Source organism: Rhipicephalus sanguineus, chromosome 5 (genome assembly GCF_013339695.2).
Source record: "Rhipicephalus sanguineus isolate Rsan-2018 chromosome 5, BIME_Rsan_1.4, whole genome shotgun sequence".
NCBI classification, from domain to species: domain Eukaryota; kingdom Metazoa; phylum Arthropoda; class Arachnida; order Ixodida; family Ixodidae; genus Rhipicephalus; species Rhipicephalus sanguineus.
Window position 1 is genome coordinate 100559448 of NC_051180.1, and position 23719 is coordinate 100583166.

The 23719-nt window shown below is 47.1% G+C and overlaps 1 protein-coding gene across 1 annotated transcript in view; it reads left to right on the forward strand.

The window, feature by feature from the left end:
- Positions 1-23719, forward strand: part of LOC119394877 (nephrin) — a 278061-nt gene that overhangs the window by 232112 nt on the left and 22230 nt on the right. The window contains 6 exon segments of the mRNA XM_049416006.1: positions 9746-9862; positions 17302-17305; positions 17307-17505; positions 21558-21726; positions 21840-21853; positions 22988-23278. Of these exon segments, the coding sequence (XP_049271963.1) occupies positions 9746-9862; positions 17302-17305; positions 17307-17505; positions 21558-21726; positions 21840-21853; positions 22988-23278 (794 nt within the window).

The following is a 23719-nucleotide window of genomic DNA, read 5'->3' on the forward strand; positions in this document are numbered from 1 at the left end:
GTCTACGGAAGGAGCCCGGCGACGACGCTCGACGCCATGCTACCCAACGTCACCGACGAAGAAAACCTCGATGCCGCTGCTTACTTACAACGTGCCGAAGAAGCTCGACAGCTCGCCCGCCTGCGCATCAAGACCCAGCAGCACACCGACAGCCGTCGCTACAATCTTCGACGACGCTTCGCGGAATACCAGCCCGGCGACCGTGTTTGGGTCTGGACGCCGATACGCCGACGTGGGCTTAGCGAAAAACTCCTTCGGCGATACTTCGGGCCATACAAGGTTCTTCGACGCCTCGGCGCTCTTGACTACGAGGTGATCCCGGACGGCATTACGAACTCCCAGCGACGCCGCGCACGACCTGAAGTCGTCCATGTCGTGCGCCTTAAGCCGTTTTTTGCGCGTTAGCGAACCTGGGGACTCTATTTTTGTTCCTTTGTTATTGTAATTTATTTTTGTATGCACTTGTTTTTTTTTTTTTTCTCTCTTCTATGTTCTTTCACAAGCATCGGGACGATGCTTTTTCAGAGGGGGGCAATGCCACGCCCACTTCTTGTCTTTTTTTGATGTATTCGGGTTTGACCGGCAGGGACGGTTATCAACGCTCGACGCTGTCCGCGAAGCATTGTTCGAGAAACTTCACGTCTATAGTAGATCGTTCTGTTAAGATTGCGCCCCGCACGCGAACGTTCCAGCTTTGTCTAGAGATAACGCCGCCACCAGCGATATTGCTGGAAAGTTCGATACTGCCTGTATAAAAGCCGACGCGATTGACCGCTTGTCAGTTGATCGACGGACGACGCCCTGTTCGCCGCTATCATTGTACAGCGTGTATTGCTGTAGCTCTAGTTCTCATTTTCCCGGCCACAAGTTCGGCCAAATAAACAGTTTCATTCTGCAAACGCCGACTGCTTTCTTCGTCGACGTCACGACCACGTGACAATATCAATTATATGAACAGTCTCGGCGGGTTTTTACTGTTGCCGTCGCCGTCATGCTCCGTATATGTATTTGTATGTGTATATATATATATATATATATACAAAAGCCACAAAGAAAACTAACTCAGAAGAATAAAAGTAACAAAGCACGCAACTGGGATTCGAACCTGCGACCCCTCGCTCCGCAGCGCGCCCCGTTAGGCAACAGCTACCACGCGTCATTTATTCTCCAGCATACTAACGGCGAGCTATTTATATGCAACATTCAGCGCTGGCAGTACTCAGATCCCGGACATGCTTCAGCGTGTTCACTATCACCTGCGAGATGCGCGAAGGGCGTCCTTTAAAGCAACGCTCCTATATTTTCTTTCAGTTTGAAAACTGCCCTTGAGAATCGCACGTAAAAGTGGCCCCATTCTGTGCCCACTCGCGATGTGGCACGCCGGGCAAAGAACCATGCGTCAAACGCCACCGCGCGGCACGAAACACAGACTGGAGTCTCGACGCTCCAAACGTTAAAACAACGCCTCCCAGCCGCGGGATCCGACGTACTATGGGAATAGATGTTACGCGATGCAGATGGCGTACAACACATGCAATTAAAGATTTTCTTGTGATGACATGTCCTTCGTCGCCGTCATACACTCCTGACGGGCTACGCAAATTGTGGTATATATAAAGAGCACACACACGCAGACGGTTAGATCATCATTTACGTGACCTGCGTGTCACAATTTTCTTGTCGTGACCTGTCGTTTATGTTGGTCACACGCTAATGTGATGCCGTGCAAATTTTGTATATATTAAGTTTACGAAATGGCTGCGACACGACAAAGACGGTTTTAATAAGCCAACTCGTTGGGGTAATATGTGTCGAACCCCACCGCGCGGCAGGAGACGCAAAGGGATCACTCTACGCGGCGCCGTTAAAAAAAACAAAAAAACCCCCAAAAAACAAGCTATGAGCGTTGGGTTGTGCGTACTAGACACATGCAGTGCGCTGCTCAAACACAAAGAAGTAACAACTGTTACAATTGTTAGTTCGCTGTCCGCCTGTGCAGCTGTGCGCTCTTTTCGAGCGTCCTTCTTTACGTTTGAGCAGCGTGCTGCAAGTGTCGAGCTGTGACAGTTGTTAGTTCGCGCTCATCCTGTGTGCGTTGTTTTCGTGCGTCCTGAGTGCTTGAACGACGCGCTGCAAGGTTCGAGCTGCTTGCCCTTCTACGCGTGACATTCCAATTTGTTGATATCGCATCCATTGCTTTGCCCGCCGAAAATGTGAGTTGTTTTCCCGCTCTTCAACTTTCCTACCCACACGCAAGCACTCGCTAAATACACCACCTCTCTGAAACTGCCTACTTATCGACACATTGCGGGTACGCGAATTGGAGCGGCGAATATGAAACAATAACGAGGGGTATGGATCAATTATTATAACGCCAAAAGATGCGTAAAAACTCACATGAAAGGGCGCTGGTTGTATTTAGATGCTTAATTGTACGCAGAAGGGATTGGTTCGGTAATCATGCATGTAAAGGTTGCAAATACCCTGAATATAGGCTGTTGCACGCTCAGGAGCTTTTCGTCGACTTCGCGAAGTAACTCAGCGCAGCCCTGCTTTCGGGATAATTGGGATCTCCATCAACGTCCGTAATTAATGGATCGGGTGCGCCAGACCACCCGTGGTAGATGAAAAAGACTGGAGAGGGGAAACTACTCTGTCGGACGGCCAACATCGCTAAGGGCTCTCCAGGCTGACGCATTGGTCACAAGCCTCACAGTGTGCGCATCCCAAACCCTCTTGAGATACAGGCTGCGTTGCCGGAAACTCCGGCTCAGTATTACGCCAACATAAAAGCAGGAAATGGTATCTCCGTCTAGTCAGGTTTGTCACCCTAATTAAGCCCGTAGGTTTCGGACATCAAGCACAGAAGAGCAATCGGTCTAATTTAGGACTGCGTTTTCTGATTGTTTACCAGGTTTACTTCTTCTGCCTTAGCAAGTGCGGGACTGTTGCATTCAAAATAGACACTCAAGGCTTCTGTGTCGAACCCGCGCAGGTTATAACACAGTTAGGGTGAACTTTTCGCAATAGCACATGTGATAAATGACAGTGTTATTTCGATGTCAACAGCTAGCACATTGTAACTTTGTTTTAATATTGGAACAATTTTTTTTAACAGGCACAATTTTTTTTTGTCACCACTTGTAAGAGAAGATTCTCCGTATAGCGACGATATTAATCAATACCTTGAAGCGATATGCTTTCCAGTGCGTGAATTTGTGTACTAAGTACAGTTCGTTTGAGTTATCAAAATGCATTTCTTAGCGAACATCAGCCACTGTGGCCGTTTATATTCATTCATTCATTCATTCATTCATTCATTCATTCATTCATTCATTTTATTACCTCCAAGGTCCCGGCTGGGATATTAAATGAGGGAGTGGGTAATAGACAGGCTAACAATATAATGGTAGTTATCTATCTATCTATCTATCTATCTATCTATCTATCTATCTATCTATCTATCTATCTATCTATCTATCTATCTATCTATCTATCTATCTATCTATCTATCTATCTATCTATCTATCTATCTATCTATCTATCTATCCGCCTACGTCCGAGTGCTCTCCTGGTCGTCTCCATAACTTGTAATATACCAAACTTAGCATAGCAGGGGATCAGTGTATGATGAAACACGATTCACTGGTCATGACATGAATAACGCAAAACGCCTGTCGCGTACGTCATGAAACCCTTTCCCTCAGTCACGTGTGGCCCATACCCGCATACCACAGTTCTTGTTATGCGGGTATGTGCCACAGGTGATTCGGAGTCTCAATCAATATATTAACGGCGAAAATACATATTGAAACGCAATGCAAGTGAGTGAGCTGGACAGAACTCCCCTGGAAGACGCTCGACTGCCATCCACTCGCCCACGTGATCCGTCAGAATGTCGCAGTGTTCTCCTCATTTGTTATGAGACTGGGCGACGGCCTCATGCTGACCGAGTATGACGTCAGATTGATTGAGAGCCGCTTTTTGACACGAGAAGAAGCCGCCGCTAAGTTCCCTGATGGCGCACGGCTATACTACAGCAATGCGGACGTGGACCGCTATAACGCACCTTGCCTCGACGCTGTGGACAATGTTTTATGTCATCCCGCATGCGCTAACATAATTGGCTATAATAACGAGCAGTACACAGAGATGCCCTAACCGAGATGGCGAAGATGCGCGCATGGGACATGGGTGACCCGCCGGCCACAATTTGCCTGAGAATCGGCAAGCCGTACCTACATGATAACGACCAACATTGATGTAAGCGACTCGCCTCGTTAATGGAAACCTGGGCACCTTGTGGTACATCGAGCGTGACGAACACGGGAACCTCGTGCGACTGCGGCTTGAATTTCCAACATCCACGGTAAGCATTGTCGTCCCAGCCAGGATGAAGCACATTACTATCGCACACCTCTCAATAGAATTAAAATGGGTGCCCGTGATCATGCGAGCCACCACAACCACGTTATACGCCAGAAAAATGTCCCGCGTAATAGGACACAGTTTCCCCTTGCGCAAGCAAATGACACATTTAACACAAATATACATAACAAATAATATGCCTTAAGGGCAAGTTTATGTCGCAAATAAAATAAAAAAATGCCCCCACCTCCCCGAAGGGAATCGTGAGGAAATGCGAATGCATTTCTTGCGCTGAGAGTACACGGCGTAGTAATTTTAATGGCGTAAAGCTGGACAAATCGACGCGCTCAAGTGTCTCCCTTTTGGGCGCCTCTTTCAACGAACGCTTCCTACGTGCGTTCGTAATCACCTCAGGGATGTTGCCACCGCCTTCAATGCAGCACAAACGCGTTTAGAACGCGCTGTTTTCAAACTGTGCCAAGGCAGCACAAACGCTACAAACGCGTTTCAAACGCACTGCATTGAGGCGGTGGCGCAGGGAGGAGAGAGAGCGAACGGCGAGAGAAGGAGCGGCGAAGAACTGCACCTGCCCTCTCCTACACACTCTCCATACACGCGGGAGCTCAGATGCGAACGCCCTCACACGCCAGAGCGCGCTCCTCCTCTCCACTCACTCTCCACTACTCCGCCCACACCACCTGCTCCGGTTGCTAGGGGCGAGGATAAGCGCGCGCGCCCGCAGCTGTTGCTATGGGAGAGGGAGTGAGAGCGGAGAGGCGCGCGGACAACGCCGGATGCCTGACATAGCCCGACTAAGAAATGCATTCGCATTTAAAAGCAAATGCCATAACTATATATAAGTCACAAAGGGCACATAAGGCCAGGTCTACGGGTACAATAAGGCACAACCATTTAAGTCGGTCTATGTAGCAATTTCCAGGGTTACCAGCCGCGATGGTCTTTACCTCACCACTAACGCAAAAGGTGACTTCAGGTTCCAACATGTCGCTGGCCCTATCGACAGGCATTTTGTCGAAGACATCACCAGCCTCGCAAACAGGCCTCCGGATATTGTCTTGAACCGGGCTACCACCTTCATTTGATGCCACAACCACAACAGTCACCTCACGCTGCCCGCTCTCAACGTACAGTCTGTGCACGCGTGATTGCACGACCTCGAAAAAGGCGCTCTGCTGACAGAAACTGGCGTGTTATCACTTTCTCAAACCTGAAGCGATCAGCCCACTGTGTCGTCCACAGCAAGCGGAATCATTGCAGGTGCGGAGGCATGGGCACATCTAAGAACACGGCGATGCGCAACTTCAACGTAGGCCGCATCCCACTTCGCCGGTGGTCAGGCACAGAACACACACAGACACAAGTAATACCCATGTTGCTGTTCGCATCGTGACGGAACTGTAAAAAACTTGTTATATAAAACATGTGGGACTCTTCAACATATGTGTGTGCGTATACCATTTGCAGATATCTTCAGCGCGATTTCGTAACATTTCGCTCAATGTAAAAAAAAAAATACACCACAGTCAGCTTCCCGCCGCATGCTTTGTAATATCGGTTCCCATGGTACGCGGTATCTGCCGAAATTTTTTGTTTGTGGGTGTGAGCTTTACTGTAGCGACTAGTGGATGTGTCCAGAAAAGATCGAACACGAGGTCCTGGTCACGATTACCGATTTTGATGAAATATGCTGTAAGCACATGTATTAGACCCAGAACAATGGTTTCGAAGTTAGTTTTGCGAAAAAAAATTGTTGGCCTGAAATAAAATATATTATTTTAGCTGCAAGAAACACTTTCTCAATTGCGCGATTTATGAATTTTGAGCGCACCTAGAGAAAAAGACGGTGCGCTTCTTGGTCACAGTGTTTTTTTTTCTCTTGAAGAACAAGTGAAATACAATCTTATGAGTCTAATAGTTTTCTTACCTGTCGAAGCACTTTTGAAGAAAAAAATCACAAACATGGCAAATCGCGCAAAATATCTGTATTTTAGGAATTAATTACAGCAAACAAATTAAACTGAAGATAATAAAAATTGGTGCATACTAACTGTGCTATTTGTGCTCTCTACTAAGTTCATTACTGTGGTTTCATAGCGCTCCTTTTCACTCCATAATTGTGCTCAAACGTACGTAATTTACCAAAAACGCCGAAGTTTGAAAATATTTTTCTGAAAAATGCCATTCTAATTTTTTTAAAACCCTCTGATTAAAGTCAACGACGTCATCTACCATTCTGCGTATAAAATGTTGAATTATTTTGATTGCTAACAAATTACAATGTGCCTGACGTGACCAAGTCAGCCTAGCGGCCGCGCCGTTCGTTATGTGCCGAAAATCAGATATAAGTTTTTCAAAATAATTTTACGTGACATAATCACAAAGCGGGTGCTCCACAACAACAAAGGCGCAGCCAGGTGTCATAGTTCAGCAAGCTTTGTCTTGCGATTAGCCGCTTGACAAACCCGCAGCAGCGGCCGGTCGATGTTGCGGGCTCTCACATTACACATTAGTGCCGCTTCGACGGCGGACGAGCTCCGCTTTCGCGCAAAACTACGCTCAGGGGACGAATGAAATAAGAAATGCATGACTGTGAAAGTTAAAGCAGGGGGCGGAAACTCCCTATACCTCCCATGATACGCGCTCTCGCATGCTGATACGCTGCGGCAGCGCCGCTTCCACCACTGGCGGCTGCCGGGTATCTACGAGAAATAATTCACAAACAAAACATTTATTTCATGACGTCTCTGGTGAGGTCACAAATAGAGGGAAAGGGCGCGAAACCGAGAGTACGAGGGTTGCCGCGAAAACTCTCCTTTCCCACTTCGCATGCAAGCGGGATGTGTTCGTTCTCACTTGCAGGTCCGCTGGCCGTTCGGGCGACGCGGCAATTCGTCAAATTTAGTTAACCATGTTTTTAATATTGTACGTGTGTTGTGAAGTGGACAAACTAAAGCTGACCGTCATGATTTAAGCAGCGCACTGAGTGACGAGGACACAGAAAAGAAGCTGCACAACACGTGCGCTAACTCGCAACTGACTTTATTCGGAAAATCATGCTAATAAAAAGGTGAAGTACAAAAAAAAAGAACAGAAAACATAACATCTGTTTATTCATGTGCAGGTGCCGCTTAGGTATTGAAATTCCGCGTCACTTAGCGCGATAGATGGTAGACTGATACTGATGGTAGACTGATAAAGCTGACCGATTTCTCAATGAGACAAAACTCGATCAACAGAAGTAAAATTTACATCTTTTTTTTTTAATCACATGTTTCGTACCAAAAAACATACATACACGTGATGTGAGATCATCAGTCTGCAAATGCAGCTTTAGTTCGGAACTGAAATATGCACACAATGAGCAAACATTGAACCCAGAATATCCGAACCAATGCGAAAATTATTTACAATCACGAGCAGGCCACGGCGTTACAGAACTTAGTACCAAACAAGACAGAATTTCGGGGGAATGATGGCGGCATGAAGCAGTGAGAAATCGTTGAAAAGGGAATGCCGCTGGAAACAATGTTTCGACAAGTTGACTTGTCTTCGTCAGGGAAGCAGCACTGCCTTGACGAAGAAAAGACCACATGTTGATACGTTGGCTCCAGCGACATTCCCTGTTAAACGATTTCTCAAAACATCAGTGAGTCCATTACACGTATTTTAGTGACAATATTAGAAGTAAAGGCCCTAAACGTTTCAAACTGGCTACATACATCTCCATGAGCAGAAAGTAGCCTGTACTTACTTCACATCTTTTGAATTACATGGCAAAAGTATAAGATGAACAAACTGTGTCGCCGAACCAACAAGCATTCAAGCCTTTCATTAAACGTATTTTGCCGGCAACAGGTAGGCTGTCGTCATGACGAGTTAGTCTAGCGGCACTGCACTTACTTCAGTGGCGTCAGGCTTGCAGATAACTGGATTTACTCGTGTACTCATGCGAAATGAATAGCTGCTCAAATATTGAACCCAAATGCTTGTGCTCACCCGTTGTCACTAGGAAACCTGAAAAACCTTCGCGGAACTGGAAATCCCTGGGTCAACGCACCACAGAGCCGCGCAAAACATTTGGTGCCCCGATTTAGCCATCTTCGTCTAATACTCGGTTGGCATCTTCGACGTGGCTCCCTGCCGCTTCCGTTCGCCATCACGCCCAATCAAATGACTTATCTTTCCCGTATTCATACTTGGCACGCAAACCGAGCGAGATGACCGAGCGCGATCCAACTTACACCGCTCAGCGAGTGGCGAGGGTGAGCGGCGGCAAGGGCCACGAAAACAACCAGCTCCCGCTTCGCCCGATTGAAAATTCACAAAATAAGAAATAAAAAAGACAAAGATATAATAGAAGAGTTATTTACAGATCAGTAAAATTTCCTCATTTGTAAAGACTCGTGAAAGACACTAAATGCGAACGTCCACATCAACCTCACTTCGTTCAACCAGATCTTAGGATGCGCGGCAACCGCTACGAGCGCGCATGTTCATTGAAACCGAAACTAGCGCTCAGTTTCCGGGGCCTGGCGAAAGGATAAGTGCAAACAAAAGCCATATTATACTACGAAAGCTCTTCGTGTACGCATGCGGTTGGGTCTTTATCCTAAATAACGACGATAGTGGGCCATATAGATTTTAGCCACAATGTAGATTTTATGTATCTTGGGGACATGGGCACACTGGCGACAAATTGTTTGAGCAGGGCCGACCGTATTGCCAGCGGAAAAAAGTGCGTTTTTCTGAGGTACAGTTAAACTGGACTTGGATTTGTTATTTTTAAAAAAAGCACTACTTTTGTCTTTGGCGAACCCGAAATGCACAAAACTCACAGGGTCGCTTATGCATTTGCCTAAGACGACTGAAAGGCTAAAGCCAAATTCTTTTTCTTGAAAGTCGATGTACTGATCCTACCCCGGCCCCGTCGTAAAGCTTTGTGCACCTAGCGTGGATTTGCGCTGGCTCCAAGGTCGGAGGCATTGCAAGGTTTCTGCACCTCACCTGGTTTTGCACTGCCTCCGTGATCAGCCCCACTGTGACCAATCGATGGTGGCATGAGATGACATCATTATGATGGCACTAAATTTGGCGATCTGTGACGTCATGATGACGTCATACGGTGATGATTTTTTCATGCTAATGATTTTCTCATGGTAACACGTAATGATTTTTTCATCGTTCGTGTGGAAGCCGACGGTCACTTTTCGCGTTTGATAAGGCATCTAAGGCTTTCTCCTGAATAGACATTATAGTACACTATTTATGAGATCATCAACCATGTACATTAGCTAATGCTCTGCTCAGCTTTAAACGGCATATCGTGAGTCCGATTTCCTTTGCTTATTTCGTGCAGAACCACCAGGGACCCCGGTGATAAGGGAGGCCGTTGGAGACCGGGAGCCTCTTCGAAGTCTCATCGGTCCGTACAACGAAGGAGACAGCCTGGCACTCGTGTGCGACGTCGAGGGTGGTGAGTTGCCTGTGCAAATCCATTGCATCCTTGCTTTCAACGCATTGCCCCCGTACGATATAAAGTTTGCGCTGTACGACGGTAACCATCATTGAAGAGGTACGTGAGTGCACAATTTAGGAATTGTCATGGTCGTCGGAACAACTGCCACGCAGAAAATGCGAACTAGATCATATTCGGTGTGTTCAATACAGTGGACGTTTTTGCACGTCGGTAATCAATAAGCAAAACGGAAAGGCGAGCTAGTTGGTACTGATTCATAATGGTGTAATAGTAGCGCAAGAAAAGACGAGGACAAGAAAGTGAACACTGTCTAGGAACTCCTTTGAAAACTGTAGAACGATTAGCCTTGACGCGGAATGTTGCACGTTTTGTGACTGAGGAACGAAGGGATCACTCTGTTTCAGAGTGCATTGATGTCGTTGCTAGGCCCGGAGTGGTGAGTGGGAGGGGAGGCTCCTTAAGCTCAATATCCTCGGCTTTGGCTGCAAAGGGAGCACGGTTACTTGTGTCAGACAAGGAAGGCCACTTCGTGGTCCTGGAAGAGTCCGCGTTCGCTGAGAAAGCGTGGGCAGCAGTGGCAAAGAACTTCAAAGAGGCTGACGTGACAGCAATGTCATGACGTCTCTATAGGGTCTTTTTGCAAATGAGATGCAAGCACCAGCGTGGCTCTGTAGAACGCAGAGCTACGCTGGTGCTTCACCTCATTTGCAAAAACACCCTATAGAGACGTCATGTCGGGCAAGGAATCGCGTTAACTTATGCAAAAGTGCGTGGCAAAAGAGTAAAATATATACCAGTCATCACACAATCCTAATTACGTAACGAGTGTATGGTTTAATACTTCCAACCCACTGCAAAGTGCTCAGCCATAATTCTTCATCGTGATCAGCCACATGCAGCATCTTACACACCTTAGAGATGTGTAGTGGGTACCTCGCTTATCCGCAGAAAGACGAGTAATGGCGTGGCGGGTGCTGTCCTACTTTACAAAAAATTATGATTTATGGCGTAGTCGATACCTTACGGAATACCAAAACTTAAGACACAGTTGGCCTTGCCCCACCACGAAGCTGCACTCGGAATTCGCATTAGGCAGTATCGTAATCGTCGCTGAATTTTTTTCTTGTTAGCACAAGACAAGGTTCTAGTGGTTTCTGAGAAAAATAATAAATTTTGGGGGTTGTAACAGCGTTGTAACAAGATGAAATTTTGTGAAACGGTGCAGGGTAGGCTCAGACAGTATCGCTGCAAAAATGGACTTACACAAACACTTTTATCAAAGCACCACAGTTTCACGTCAAGATCTAACCTGTGATGCGTTGTACAAGTTAAGGACTTATCTTGCTCTTCTGTGACAGCGATGTAATTAGGACGCTTAAGCTTAGCCTCAACAGTAGAACGCGATAGAATTATGGGGTCGTGTTCGGATCGTTCTCATTTGCTTACATTCTTCCGTTCCCGGTCGACACCACAATCGCGCCATGAGGGAAGGAACATGTGTGCGCGCGACACTGGCCGTTGTGAACTCTCCTAGAGAGCCGACGTAAGTACAGTTGCGGAGTACCCACTAGGCCATAATTCATCTATTTGCGAAGTGTCAAAGTACCCATAACGTAGCTTCACACTCTGTAAATGACGCAAGTGAGGTGATGATGATGAGCGTTTTTTAATCGGTTTGGAGCTTTACACCACCTACTCGTTACTCAATTCGCGGGAGTGACACCTGGTGCGATTGATTATACGCATCTAACACGTAATATTACGTCTGTTACCATGACATCTCGCCTGAGACGACGCGGGTATAGCACTTTTCCGAAACAATTTAAAGCACGGTGTAGCTCTGTCGTAGAATACTTGACTGCCACGCGGAATAACGGGGTTCCATACCGGCTAGAACCCTCATTTTTATTCTTTGCGTCCGTTGCGATTTTTCGCTTATGCACAACATCGCCGACGCCCACACCAGATTTTCAGTGACACGTGCTCTTTAACGAAAAATTTCCCAAATGAGATCCGATAAAATGCTAGAAAGCTTGTCATATCTTTTGCTAACTTTGTTAAATCATGGTGTGCTCTGCGAATGCAGGGGTTTATTAAGCCACGCTCTTCACTTAATGAATAATGTCGAGTACGTGTAGGATGGATGAGCGTTCTTTAACTGATAGCGTGACTCTCTTACTAAGGAGCCTAAATTATGACGTGCCGCACGCAGCAATTGAGACACCGGCAGCGGCACACGTGGGAGCGTACTTAAAAATAAAAAAGAAAGCCATAAAATTCTCATCGCAGGCTCGACTCTGGAACTTCGCCGCCAGGGTGCTTAAGCACAGTGGAAGGCGGGGATCGGTGGAAGAGCAGTGTTCGTCACCTCTTAAACAATAGGCTCGCGCAAGCGCTCGACTCCAGCGGTGGCGGGGCCATCCTCTTTCATCTCGAGTACAAAGCCAAGCCAGCCGACGTGAAGAAGAGTGGGACAGCGTAGATAGCTCACCGACGCTGGAGAGGGCCTCCTCAACACCCAGGCTCGTTAGCGCAATCCCTTTACGGCGGGCAACCCAAAACAGTGGAATGTCTGAAAGCCCCGCTAGAGCAACAAAAGGGTACGGCGGAATAAAAGCCACCGTCACTCTGGACACTTATTAAAATGCCGGGAGAAAAAGTAAAAACACGCATCGCCTGCTTTCGGAGGGTTTCTGGCGCGACCCACATTTGTCGCTGAAACGATACATCGCTGTACCGCGCCAGAGTTAAACATAAGCCGCGGGTTTTTTCCTGCCGTGAGCACCACCACTACCGTTCTCGACGACAGTCGTTTCTCGGGCTCTGTTGTCTGTAGACTCACAATCCTGCGATTTGGTTCGCTGGTTTAACTGGCTTGAAATCTTCTAATGCTCGCTTCTTTTTACTTCTTCAATGTTGCGGTGAGCGCACCGAGCGACCCCGCCTCTGATGTGCCGTAGTCACTCCTGCTACAACAGGAACAGGCGCACCAGAATAAAGCCTCGTCGTCCCTGTCCCCAGAGGCACAATTAATCGACCTGCCCGAGGCGTAGTCTCTTGTCAGTCCTTTAATACATTGTTTCTCCCCACAACGTACTATGCTCCTACATAATTTCCTGTTAGTCTCCGTGGTTTTCCTTTGTCCTAAGTGCCGTAAACCCCTTTCTTCTCCCTCCCCAACCTTCCCCTTACTCGGTGCGCTTGTCGTAGCTATAGTTTTCATCTCGTGGAGTACTTCGAGTTCACTTTCATCTCATGGTGGCCTCGAACAAGGCAGTCTGTAATGACTGTCAGTGTGCGGTGGTTTTTCGTGTTTCCAGTGTTAGGCGTGAAGAGACACGTGTTTCTGAGTGCTCACTGTTAGGAAGCCGCTGTTCATTGTTCGCAACGCCCAAGAGCGCCATTGTTCTCTGTCCACGCCCGCTGAGTTTCTTTTAATTTTTATACAATCAGCACTGTTACTCTCGAAAGCGTATTAGCGAGTTCCGACCGGCATCAACAAAGAAAGAAGGGCCGCGCAGGTCACTCACGTGTTGCTGTAACGGTCAACAATTTATATTGACAGCGAGACGCATCTGCTTGTCCATTGTTGCGACTGGGTACGTGGATGCCGAAGCCACCACGAAGGGTTGAGTGATCTTAGAGCGTGGGGCCCGACGTTCCGGACCACTTTTCTTTCAAAACAACTGTATTTACAAAATGTACAGTCAGTTTGATGATTAAAGAGACATCTTCAAATGTCTACTAACTACACGGAGTCCTTTCCCCGTTCTTGAAAAGTGGCCTCCTCCTCTTTTGGTGGTGGCTGATAGCAAGGTGGCAAGGTGGCCCGTAGTTCAGGTACGGCACAGTCCAATCGGCGCCGGGCTGCAAGAAAGTAAGGCACCTGCACCGGCCTTGTTCTCTTCGCTCCCCCCCTTTTTTTCCCTCCGAAGTGTGCTGTTTTCCACGGAGATCCCAAGGCAGGAAAGGCCAGTCAGGTGACGGCTACGTTGCATCGGCAGACTCCAAGGAATGTATGGGAGAACGCGTTCGGCGTGGTTCACGCGTGGACACAGCCGCCGAGGAATGCGCACCCGCACACCTGTGCAGGATGTTCCCCCTCCCTCCTTTTCGGGGATAGCCGGGCCGATCACAACACCAGTAAAAACTGCTCCAATCGGTTCATTCCAGAATTTTTATACGACTTCATGTCTGCCTAGCCATCATTGCACATTATCAGAGACAAAGCGAGGTAATTGTTTTGCTGTGCGAACGTTTGACGGTGCATATTCGGGTTTCCATAAACTGCTGAAAGTGATTGAAAACGAAAGGCCTTGGTGAAATACTACACGTGGCTCGTATTTACTTCAGCGCTGATGTACTCGGAACATGTCCGTTATGAGAAGGTTAGGTTATGTGCACCGGAGTCTACACTGTGTTCGCATTACAAGCGTAAAAACGCTACATGGGTTTTAGTGCTTGCACTCCTAGTCTCTTCTCAGAAGTCTCGTCTATGTTCGATTGCAACGGCGCAGTGCCGCCTACATGGATAATGAATTCGTTTTCAATTAACGTTCTTGTACGCAGGCGCGATGCAGACATATCATCGCGTACGTAACAGATAAAGCTGACGATGTAATAATGGCGAAAACTAGATGAACATAAAAGGACATTACACTAGGCCGCTGTGAAGGAAAGGTTCGTGAAATCACGGCAACTTGAATATTTGATGCCGAGACTAACGAAGACATTTGCAACTGGAGTGATAACGGTTTTATGCCACACAGAATGATGGCAAAGTTGGCGCGTTAAATGGGAACAACGAAGAACAGTCATATAATACCGACACACGTTCTCGCGTCACTTAAGTTCTAACGCACAACGTAGTCCCCCACAGCACTACGCAAGGTATGTAAAGCGTCACCGTGTGATGGTCGAAGGCTGTTGGCTGGTCGATGAGCCGCTGGGAACACCTCACGCCGACAGCAGAGACGAGTCAGGCATGAATGAGGTGGATCGGGCGTCAGAGTAGATGTGGAAAAAACACGTCCCGGACCGCCAATTAAAGGCCCGGGTCTGGAACGCGCGCGGGTCCAAGCACAACGGACCGGCGCCGGCTACTGGAGCACCCAGTGGAAGGGAGCGAGTTCCGTGCAGTCAGCAGGCAGTGGTGTGCTTCGGGAGCAGGACACGACGAGTGCTTGGGCTTGGGACTGCTTCCTTTCTCGAACACACACCTCGTGTTCTTCCTGTTCGACTTCTGTGTCGACGGCTTAGCTTCGGCGTCACGATTTCGCCTTTTTGTGTGTCTCGTCGTCGTCCACAAACACCGCGCACCAGATTAACGTACCCCGCTCATCATGACAGCTGCATAGCTTAACGCGGGCCCATATGTCATTACGGGGGATTGCACTACGCGGTACGCCTTGTTTTGCTGCACCACTACAAGAGAACTCAGTTGCTTTCATAAATTATCTACCAGCGTCTCCTGAAACGCGCTGTCGAGAGATATTTCTGACGGAGGCTGCATTATGTATGCACCTGCGAACGTAGACGTGTGCTTGTGCTCTGCGAATATGCAAATTGAATGCATATAGCATCTTAGCTACGGTGAAGAACGCCGCTGAGATTAGGTACTTAGGTGGTAGTCCAAGTATTCTATAAACATGTCATGAGAAAGTGATTAAACGCTTTTCAGCGCACGGATGCTGCCAGTAAGCATTCTGCATAATAGACTCGTAAAGTTCTTTCAGTTCCTTCCAAGGCAAGGAAAGTAACCTTGACAACCATAACTTAACCTCACAACTGTACTCAGGAATGCGGCTTTAAGATTACAACAGCACAGTATATGCGCAGCATAACCTTATCTAAACCTAATGCCATAGCTAGATTCATTAGAGTGCATGTTACCTCGTATTATCTAACTATATATACGTGACGAGTTAAAATCCATGTGAAGAACTATTCTCGCTTTAGTACGCCTTACCACTCCCGAGGTGGTTGGTGGGCGGTCGTTAAGACTTAGCTATGTATGCAGACCTTGTATGCCCTTACCTGCTTACCTACAGCATCTGTGAACTAAAAAAAGCTTTTATCACTTACTCATGTCATGTTTAGAGATTACCTGGACTGCCACTTAATTGCAGCGGCGTTGTCGAAGATGTCGACGATGCTGATAGGCGAATATGCCAGGGCACTTATACGAGCTTAAGGCAGAGAGCTAGGCTAACCCGTAGACAAACCAAGCCAACGTATAATGACTGAGCATTATTCTCGGATATCTTTTATCTTTTATCTATGAAGTGCTGCTGTAGTGTATGTATAAGTTCTGGGAATCTGTCGTGAGTTTCGAACGCTGCTAATCGCGTACTCGTGCGGTCCACGTGGCTGGCGCCAACTAAGGTTGATTGCCCTAACCCAGCACCGTCTTCATTAAATCTGACTCAAATAATCGAAGTTTATTACCAATTTTCTTGAAAAGTCATAACTGTGAGTAATGGTTCTCATATAGAAATGGGTAATAAAAATTGATTATTTTCATGTGGTTGCGACGGTGATGAATACAAAATTCAAAACGGGAAAGGTTGAGCGAATTACTGAGCGAACCTGTGCCAAGCAAAACGGAACACTCACAGTACAATGGTGAACACGGTTGTCGGTTGTCTTCAACATTTATTTGGCCGCCAAAATTTAACAGGAAAACCAAATATGCGCGTCATTCATTCATTGATTCATTTCAGGGGACTGGCGTGCCAAAACCACGATATGATTATGAGGCGTGCCGTAGTGGGGGTACACGTATTAAATATGAAAACCTGGGCTTCTTTAACGTGCACCTAAATGTAGGTACACGAGTGTTCTTGCATTTCGCCTCGATCGAAATATGGCCGCCGAGACCGCAAAGCAAACCCGCGGCCGCGAGCTTAGCGCGCGAAACCTGTGTGTGCGCGTGTCAAAGTCCATAATAATTGTTGGGGTTTAACGTCTCAAAACACCACGATTTGATTATGAGGGACGCCATAGCGGAGGGCTCCGGAAATTGCGACCACCTGAGGCTTCTTAACGTGCATCTAAACGTACACCTAAACGTTACTGCACGGGCCTCAAGCGTTTTCACGTCCGCCGAAAATGCGGCCGCTGCGCCCGGGGATGCGATCCCGCGACGGTCTGCAGACGAGCACCACAACCACTAGACCGCCGTGCCGGGTCCGCTTCACAGTCCAGCTGTGCTCACTCAGAGGTATCTTCTTTTTTGTAAATCAGGAGCCGCTTAGATTTCCTTCTTGACATGCTGGATTTCGATGTTGGCAGCGCTTCTGATAGTAAGCGGGTTACTAGGCTAGAATTGCTAAAGGTGAGAAAAGCCATCGCCCGCAGTGGGTATACGGGACATTAATTAACATGTGATGACTCCTCCCACGTATTCGTACACGGGTCGTATTCTTTCTCCGCAGGGGTTCCCGAGCCCAGCGTCACCTGGTGGAGAGAGAGCGTGCCACTGGAGAGCGTACTCACTGAACATCGGCCGGGCGTTCGCCGCAGTGCGCTCGGGCCGTTCGTACTGCGGCGTCAGGATCTGATGGCCGTGCTAGTGTGTCAGGCCTCGAACTCCAACCTTACGTCACCACTGACAACATCTGTGACGCTTGACATGAATTGTAAGTGAAGCTGTGTATGCACGTGATTGTTAGTCGTTATGTTAACTTATGCCTGTGCTGTAAGTGTTACCAGCTGATATGAGTGATGCTCGTTATGTTACTGTATTATTAATATTTGTAGTGATTCTTCAACAAGGTTCTGATTTTTTCTAATTTGTATGGGGCGGCAAACCTATGTGTTCTTCGTACCACAATTTGTTTAACCTCCTGCGATCACGTCCATAATGTAAATTGATGTGTTCATCTTTGGTACTTTCCCCATACTCAACAGCCAGGAGGAGGCTGGTGCCTTGTTCGCACATCACTGTCTCCCCGTATCACATCAATAAAGAAAAGCAATGCTAGTCCTTCATTCGTCATAGGAGCACTCGAACTACGAATTATACATGCATTTAAAATCAAGCGGCGTATATTTCACGTTCATAAGCGATGCCACCAACGAGGTGTCCTCTACTCTATTTGGTTTTTTGAAGTGTCTCATTGATGTGCTCCCCTCATGGGAGCATTAAGCCCGCAGGCTTCAATCAGCTCTTGAGAAAAATGCTACCAGAACAAATGCTGCGATGAAAGGCTTTGATGTCCTGACTAAGTACTGGCGACAAAAATCGGTTACCACTATTTTGCAGAAAGGTTACAAATCAAGACAGAGCGAGTGATCTGTACACTTACGAGAACACGTCCTCAAATATTTTAGCACATGTACAGTATTACATGTAACATAAAGTTTTCTCTCGTGACACAATTCACCCCGTGATGTACTCGCGTCAGCAAGTAACGATCAATTATTAAGACATCATTAGGAAAATAATGATACCAACAATTGAGAATTTGGTGGGTAAAAGTGTTCAATGACAAGTCTAATGTTGAAATCAAATCACAGAGTCACAACTAGCTTTTCTGCTTGTTTCGTAGAAAGTTTGTTCCAAAGACAGAGCGAGGGCGGGAGTCAAGTGTTCCAATATTACTAATAATTGTTGGGGCTTAACATCTCAAAAACCCCGATATGATTGTGAGGGACGCCGTAGGGGAGGGCTCCGGAAATTTCGCCCACCTGGGTTTTTTTAACCTGCACCTAAATCTAAGTACTCGGGCCTCAAGCATTTTCACCTCCATCGAAATTGCGGCCACCGTGGCCGGGATTCGATCCCGCGACCTTCGATCCCGCGGTTCAGCGGTCGAGCACCATAATCACTAGACCACCGTGGCGGGTCAGCAAGTGTCGCCGTGAGATAGCCGGAATGCATTCAGAGTCAGTCCGTGGAGCAAGAAAAGTTGCATGGCCACAATCGGTGGAGTGTACCGGAACTCTGCGTGACGCACTTCCTCCAACACTTTTGCCTGCTTCGGGGTGCTGCTGCAAGTCGCGAGTTTTCGTGGTAATGGCGGACGACATAGGCGGCTCGGCAAATCGTGTGGCATTGCTTCAGCCATTCGACAGCGACAGCTCCAAGTTGGAAAGCTCCGTTCCGGCACGAGCGATTCATCGGATAGTGACAGCGACGGTTAAACTGCGGCTTAGGAAAATTCGGCAGAATTCAACAGGTGAAGCCACTGACTACAAGCTCGATATCCATGTTAACTCGGCATCCGAAAGACAAAATTTCCGCTTCCACCTTGTTCTATCGCATTGCTCTACGACAGAGTGGAGCGCTCGCTCGCGGAGTACATCGCGTACTCCGACTCCGCCATTGTAAGTAAGCATTTACGAATTCGATTATATATGCGAGACGGGCTCTCGCCTAAACTGAAGAAGAGCAGCAAGGCTCTTTTCAGTTTAGGCGTTACACGAATAAATCAGTAATATTTATTCAAAAGTTCAAATATCCAAACATGTCGTCTTATATCCACACCATGAGCTCATGAATAAACGAGAAACATTATCGCCATCCCCCCCTCCTAGCTCTCTTCTCCCTCCCCCTGCGTAAACACCATACTTTTGTAAAACTAGATTCAAGTGTTCCAAGGTTACCAGATAAAATACGTGCAGGCAAAATATTTACTCTAAAACAGACTAGCCCTCTCCACAGTTTGTTTACATTCGCATAAAGAGAAACAAAAAGAACTCACGACGCTATCGATTTATACAACTGAACCACACAAATTGCATAGAAGCGGTGTTTTACTGTAAACGGCCCAGTTAGCTTTACCTTAGCGAATTCTGCGGATGCTGTTTATTTGCAACGTTGATTTCCTCGTTATTTTTGTTTCCTTACCTCGGCTTTTTGTCATCTCCAACGAATGTTGATATAAAACAGCATTTATATTCCTATAATTCCTCTTAGGTTGTAGGGAATCTATTTTCTCGCAACAGAAGTCGAGTAGGGGGGTGCGTGCTGCACAGAAAAGAACCACGTGGGCGAGCAGGAAACCTCACCCCTTAAGGAATGCGAATGCTAGAAGAGGCTCTGCAAATCGCATTGCGTTCCGTTCGACTGCATTCTTTTTTCGCTGGCTCATTTCTCCTCCAAGTGCACTTTCGGCAGAAAAAAAAGAACGTACGTGGGAAGAAAAGGCAACTGGAGCGGCCGTATCCCTCCAAGCATCGTTTGGAGTGCTTACTTGTTCAAAGCAGCCTGGATGTTGTCAGAACGAGTTCATAAACATGAAGAATGGCATACCCGCCGAAGTTCTTACTTTAGTGCACTCATATTCTGCTTAACTCTATTCGCTTTTGTCTAAGGTATTACATCAGCACCGCTAATACTGACTGCTGCTGGCCTCCCATAAAGCGTGGTTTTCGTTAAAGATAAAGATAAATATGCCAGTTAGTTAGTTAGTTAGTTAGTTAGTTAGTTAGTTAGTAGTTAGTTAGTAGTTAGTTAGTTAGTTAGTTAGTTAGTTAGTTAGTTGCAGATGCCCGCAAACTTGACATTCCCGCGATGTAACGAATTAGCTCAGCTTGCACTAAAACACCCAAGGCTGGGTCATAGCAGCGCTGTTGGGCACCTAGCTGATCCTGGTTTGGCTAAGCTCTTACCCTTTCATCTCTGTCTTTCCCAACCCTTGCTATACTGAATTATACAGGGCTATGCTTGCTCTGTTCGCGCCATAGGTTGTGCATCTGTGTGTATTTCCGTATCTTTCTCTGCATGTCTATTTCTTTGTCGGTCTTTTTATTTTTCTCTCTTTCTTCCCCTTCTCTCTCTCTCTCCTCTTTTATTCTGGGTTTCTTTCTCTGTCTCTATCTCTCTCTGTAGTCACTCTCTCGCCTTCTATCTTTTTTTGTCTCTTTCTTCCCGTTCTTTGTATCTATTTCCCTCTTTCTCTTTCTTTCTTTCTGTCTCTCTCTGTCCTGGTTCTCCTCTCCTCCTTTCCATCCTCCCCCCCACTTTCCTTTCCCACCCTCTCGTTATGCTACACAATACAAGGCTTTGCTACGCTTTGCGAGCGTGCCTAGATAGCCGAGTGGTTACGACGCTCGCCTTCGGATCGTGGGGACGCGAGTTCGAATCTCGCCTCGCCAACAATTTCTCTCTTTCTGTATCTTTCTTTCTGTCTCTCTGTACTCGATCTCTCGCCCATAACACCATCGGAGTTATTGCATCTCACGCCGGACAAATGGCGCACTTGTTCTGGAAGCGAATCAGAAGAGGAAGGCGATGAAGAAGAGGGCGAAGAGAGCGCGTGCCGGTTCATGATGATAATTTTCCATCTACGACACACGGCAAACCTCGACTCTAAAATCTCTGGTGCAAAAAATAAATCACGTGACATGCACACCTGCGCACTGTGGCTGTAGTGCTCCCTAACGTTCCGCGTGCAAACGACATCCCTCGCGGCTGTTCATGACATCGATAAGCATACTCAGGGGCTGTCGCACGCAGCAGCTGCGTCATCGCACAGCCAGCACCATCGCCGCTGCCCTGTCATCTTTTAAGCTGCAGCACACCGCACACAATGCTATGTATGGTCTTCGTTTCATTGCTAAAGATCTTTGTGAATTTGACACCGGAGCTGGTGTGAGCATGATCTATCTTTATGTTTAGGAGAAACTGTCAGGTGCTTCTTTACGAATACCGGATTGAAGATGTTTTTTTTTTCCTTCTTCGCAGTCCGACCGCTAGAGGTGAGCGTGGAAGCGGTGAGCCCCACGTTGGAAGCCGGCAAAACCGGCTGGCTTTCGTGCCGCGCCGTCGCTCGCGCCCTCGATCGCGCATCACGTGGTTACTGGGCGATCAGGTGCTCACCGGTGCGCGACAGAACGAGTCTCTGGACGGCAACGTGACACTGTCTTGGCTCGCACTGCGCCCCATTGCACGGCACCACGGTCGCATGCTCCGATGCCGTGCAGACAACGACCTCATCCCCGGCTCTGACATCTTCGCTGAGTTCAGGCTACAGGTCCTCTGTGAGTGTACCACAGTGTTCTTCTCATTTCTCTTTCTTTAGATCTTGTTGTTTCCTGCAAGTGCATGTTGTTTCATTCGTTGTTGTTGCTTCTGAGCCGATTTACCGCAGGCCTACATGCTGAGGTGAAACCAGGGTCTAGAAATCTGCACAATGTAACATTAAACTAGAGAAGACAATAATAAGAGAAAGCACGTGCTACGTACAGTGTACAGATACATTGGTTTCCTTTCGATGACGGTAGAGTGAAGGGTGACGCGTGAAACTGTAAAGAATATAGCTTGCGTAATAAACCTTCAGTCGTTAGTTAGCACTGGTCTTGTGTGTTTGTGTTTTTCTTTAGTTCGATCTCTTGCGCCTCTCAACCAGGCGGTATGTTGCGCCAACTTGCCCAAACTAATGTACTCCTCCAGTCTACATAGGTTATGTTCTAAAGGGGTTGATTTAGTTGGTCTTGCAAATGATATGGAAGGTAGTGCTGCTTGTGACTACCGCAGCAACGATGAAAACTATCGAACATGTTTTTTTTTGCCACTGCCCTCAGTACAGCGCGCAAAGGCGGTGTGCTCGAGACCGTGTTGGCCCGTCTTGACGAAACAGACAGTCGGGCAATTTCGACCGAAGCAGTCACTACATCGGAATTCGCTTGAATCAATAATGAAAATTTGAAATGGCAGTGACCTATTAGGCAGACTACCGTTCCTTCGTTCCTCGCCCCCTCTATGTTTTTTTCGCACACCTGCTTTTTGCGTTCCATGTTCACCTGCAGTTTCGATTACTTCTTAATGCGAAAGCCTGATATCCCTCATCATACGGGAAAAGTGACCGTCGGCTTATAATGATCGTCTACGTCTTCCTCTTCGATGGTAATGATGATGATGATGATGACCACATTACATGGCTTTCACCTTCGTGTTAGGCTCATGCATAACCCAGACGTCCCTGTGAGTTTTTATTACGCGAATGAGTATACATGTGACGAACATTTGCATGCCCATGTTAACTAAGAACACTGTCTCATATTGTTTATATGCATTCACATTCTGACTATGTTGTAAGTGCTTTTGATAAACACTTCCATAATTCTTAATGAGATTGGTTGTTGTTTTCTTTTCCCTATAATACCAACATCTAGTTCCACCGAAGCTGACGCTGCGGCTCGCGTCAAGCCTGCGACGCTCACAGTTGCGCGAGGGTCAGGACGTGTACTTGGAATGTGTTGTCGAGGCGAACCCTCCGGTCTCCGACGTCAGTTGGTGGTTCGGCGACCGCGAGCTCTTCACGGACTCCACGGGAGGCGTCCTCGTCAATAACCGGTCGCTGGTGCTCCAGAAGGTGCGCCTGGACGCGAGAGGGCCCTACAGTTGCAGCGCGGCGAATTCTCAAGGGCAGGGATCCAGCAGCACACTGTTTCTGAACTTCCAGTGTAAGTAAACTCCAAAAAACATCACCATTTCCTGAAATTTCGCTCACATACTCATTCCGTTCTTTCTTTCTTTTCTTTCCTTTTCTTTCTTTCTTTTCTTTCTTTTTCTTTCTTTCTTTCTTCTATTCCTTTCTTTCTTTCTTTCTTTCTTTCTTTCTTTCTTTCTTTCTTTCTTTCTTTCTTTCTTTCTTTCTTGCTTTACTTTCATTTTATATACTACATTTGCTTGAATGAGGCGGACCATTTCGGTAATAAAGCCTTGCTAATAAAGTCTTGCTCTTAATCCGCGTTATATTGCCTGGCACGCAACGCTATCCTGATTCGCGTGCTTTACGCAAAGTTCGGTTAAAAATTTCATTGGTAGCTCCAGCATTAAATTGTGTTGGTCTTCCTTTAAAAACGTGTAGTTCAGAAAGTACAAATGACTCCACTATGGTTCTT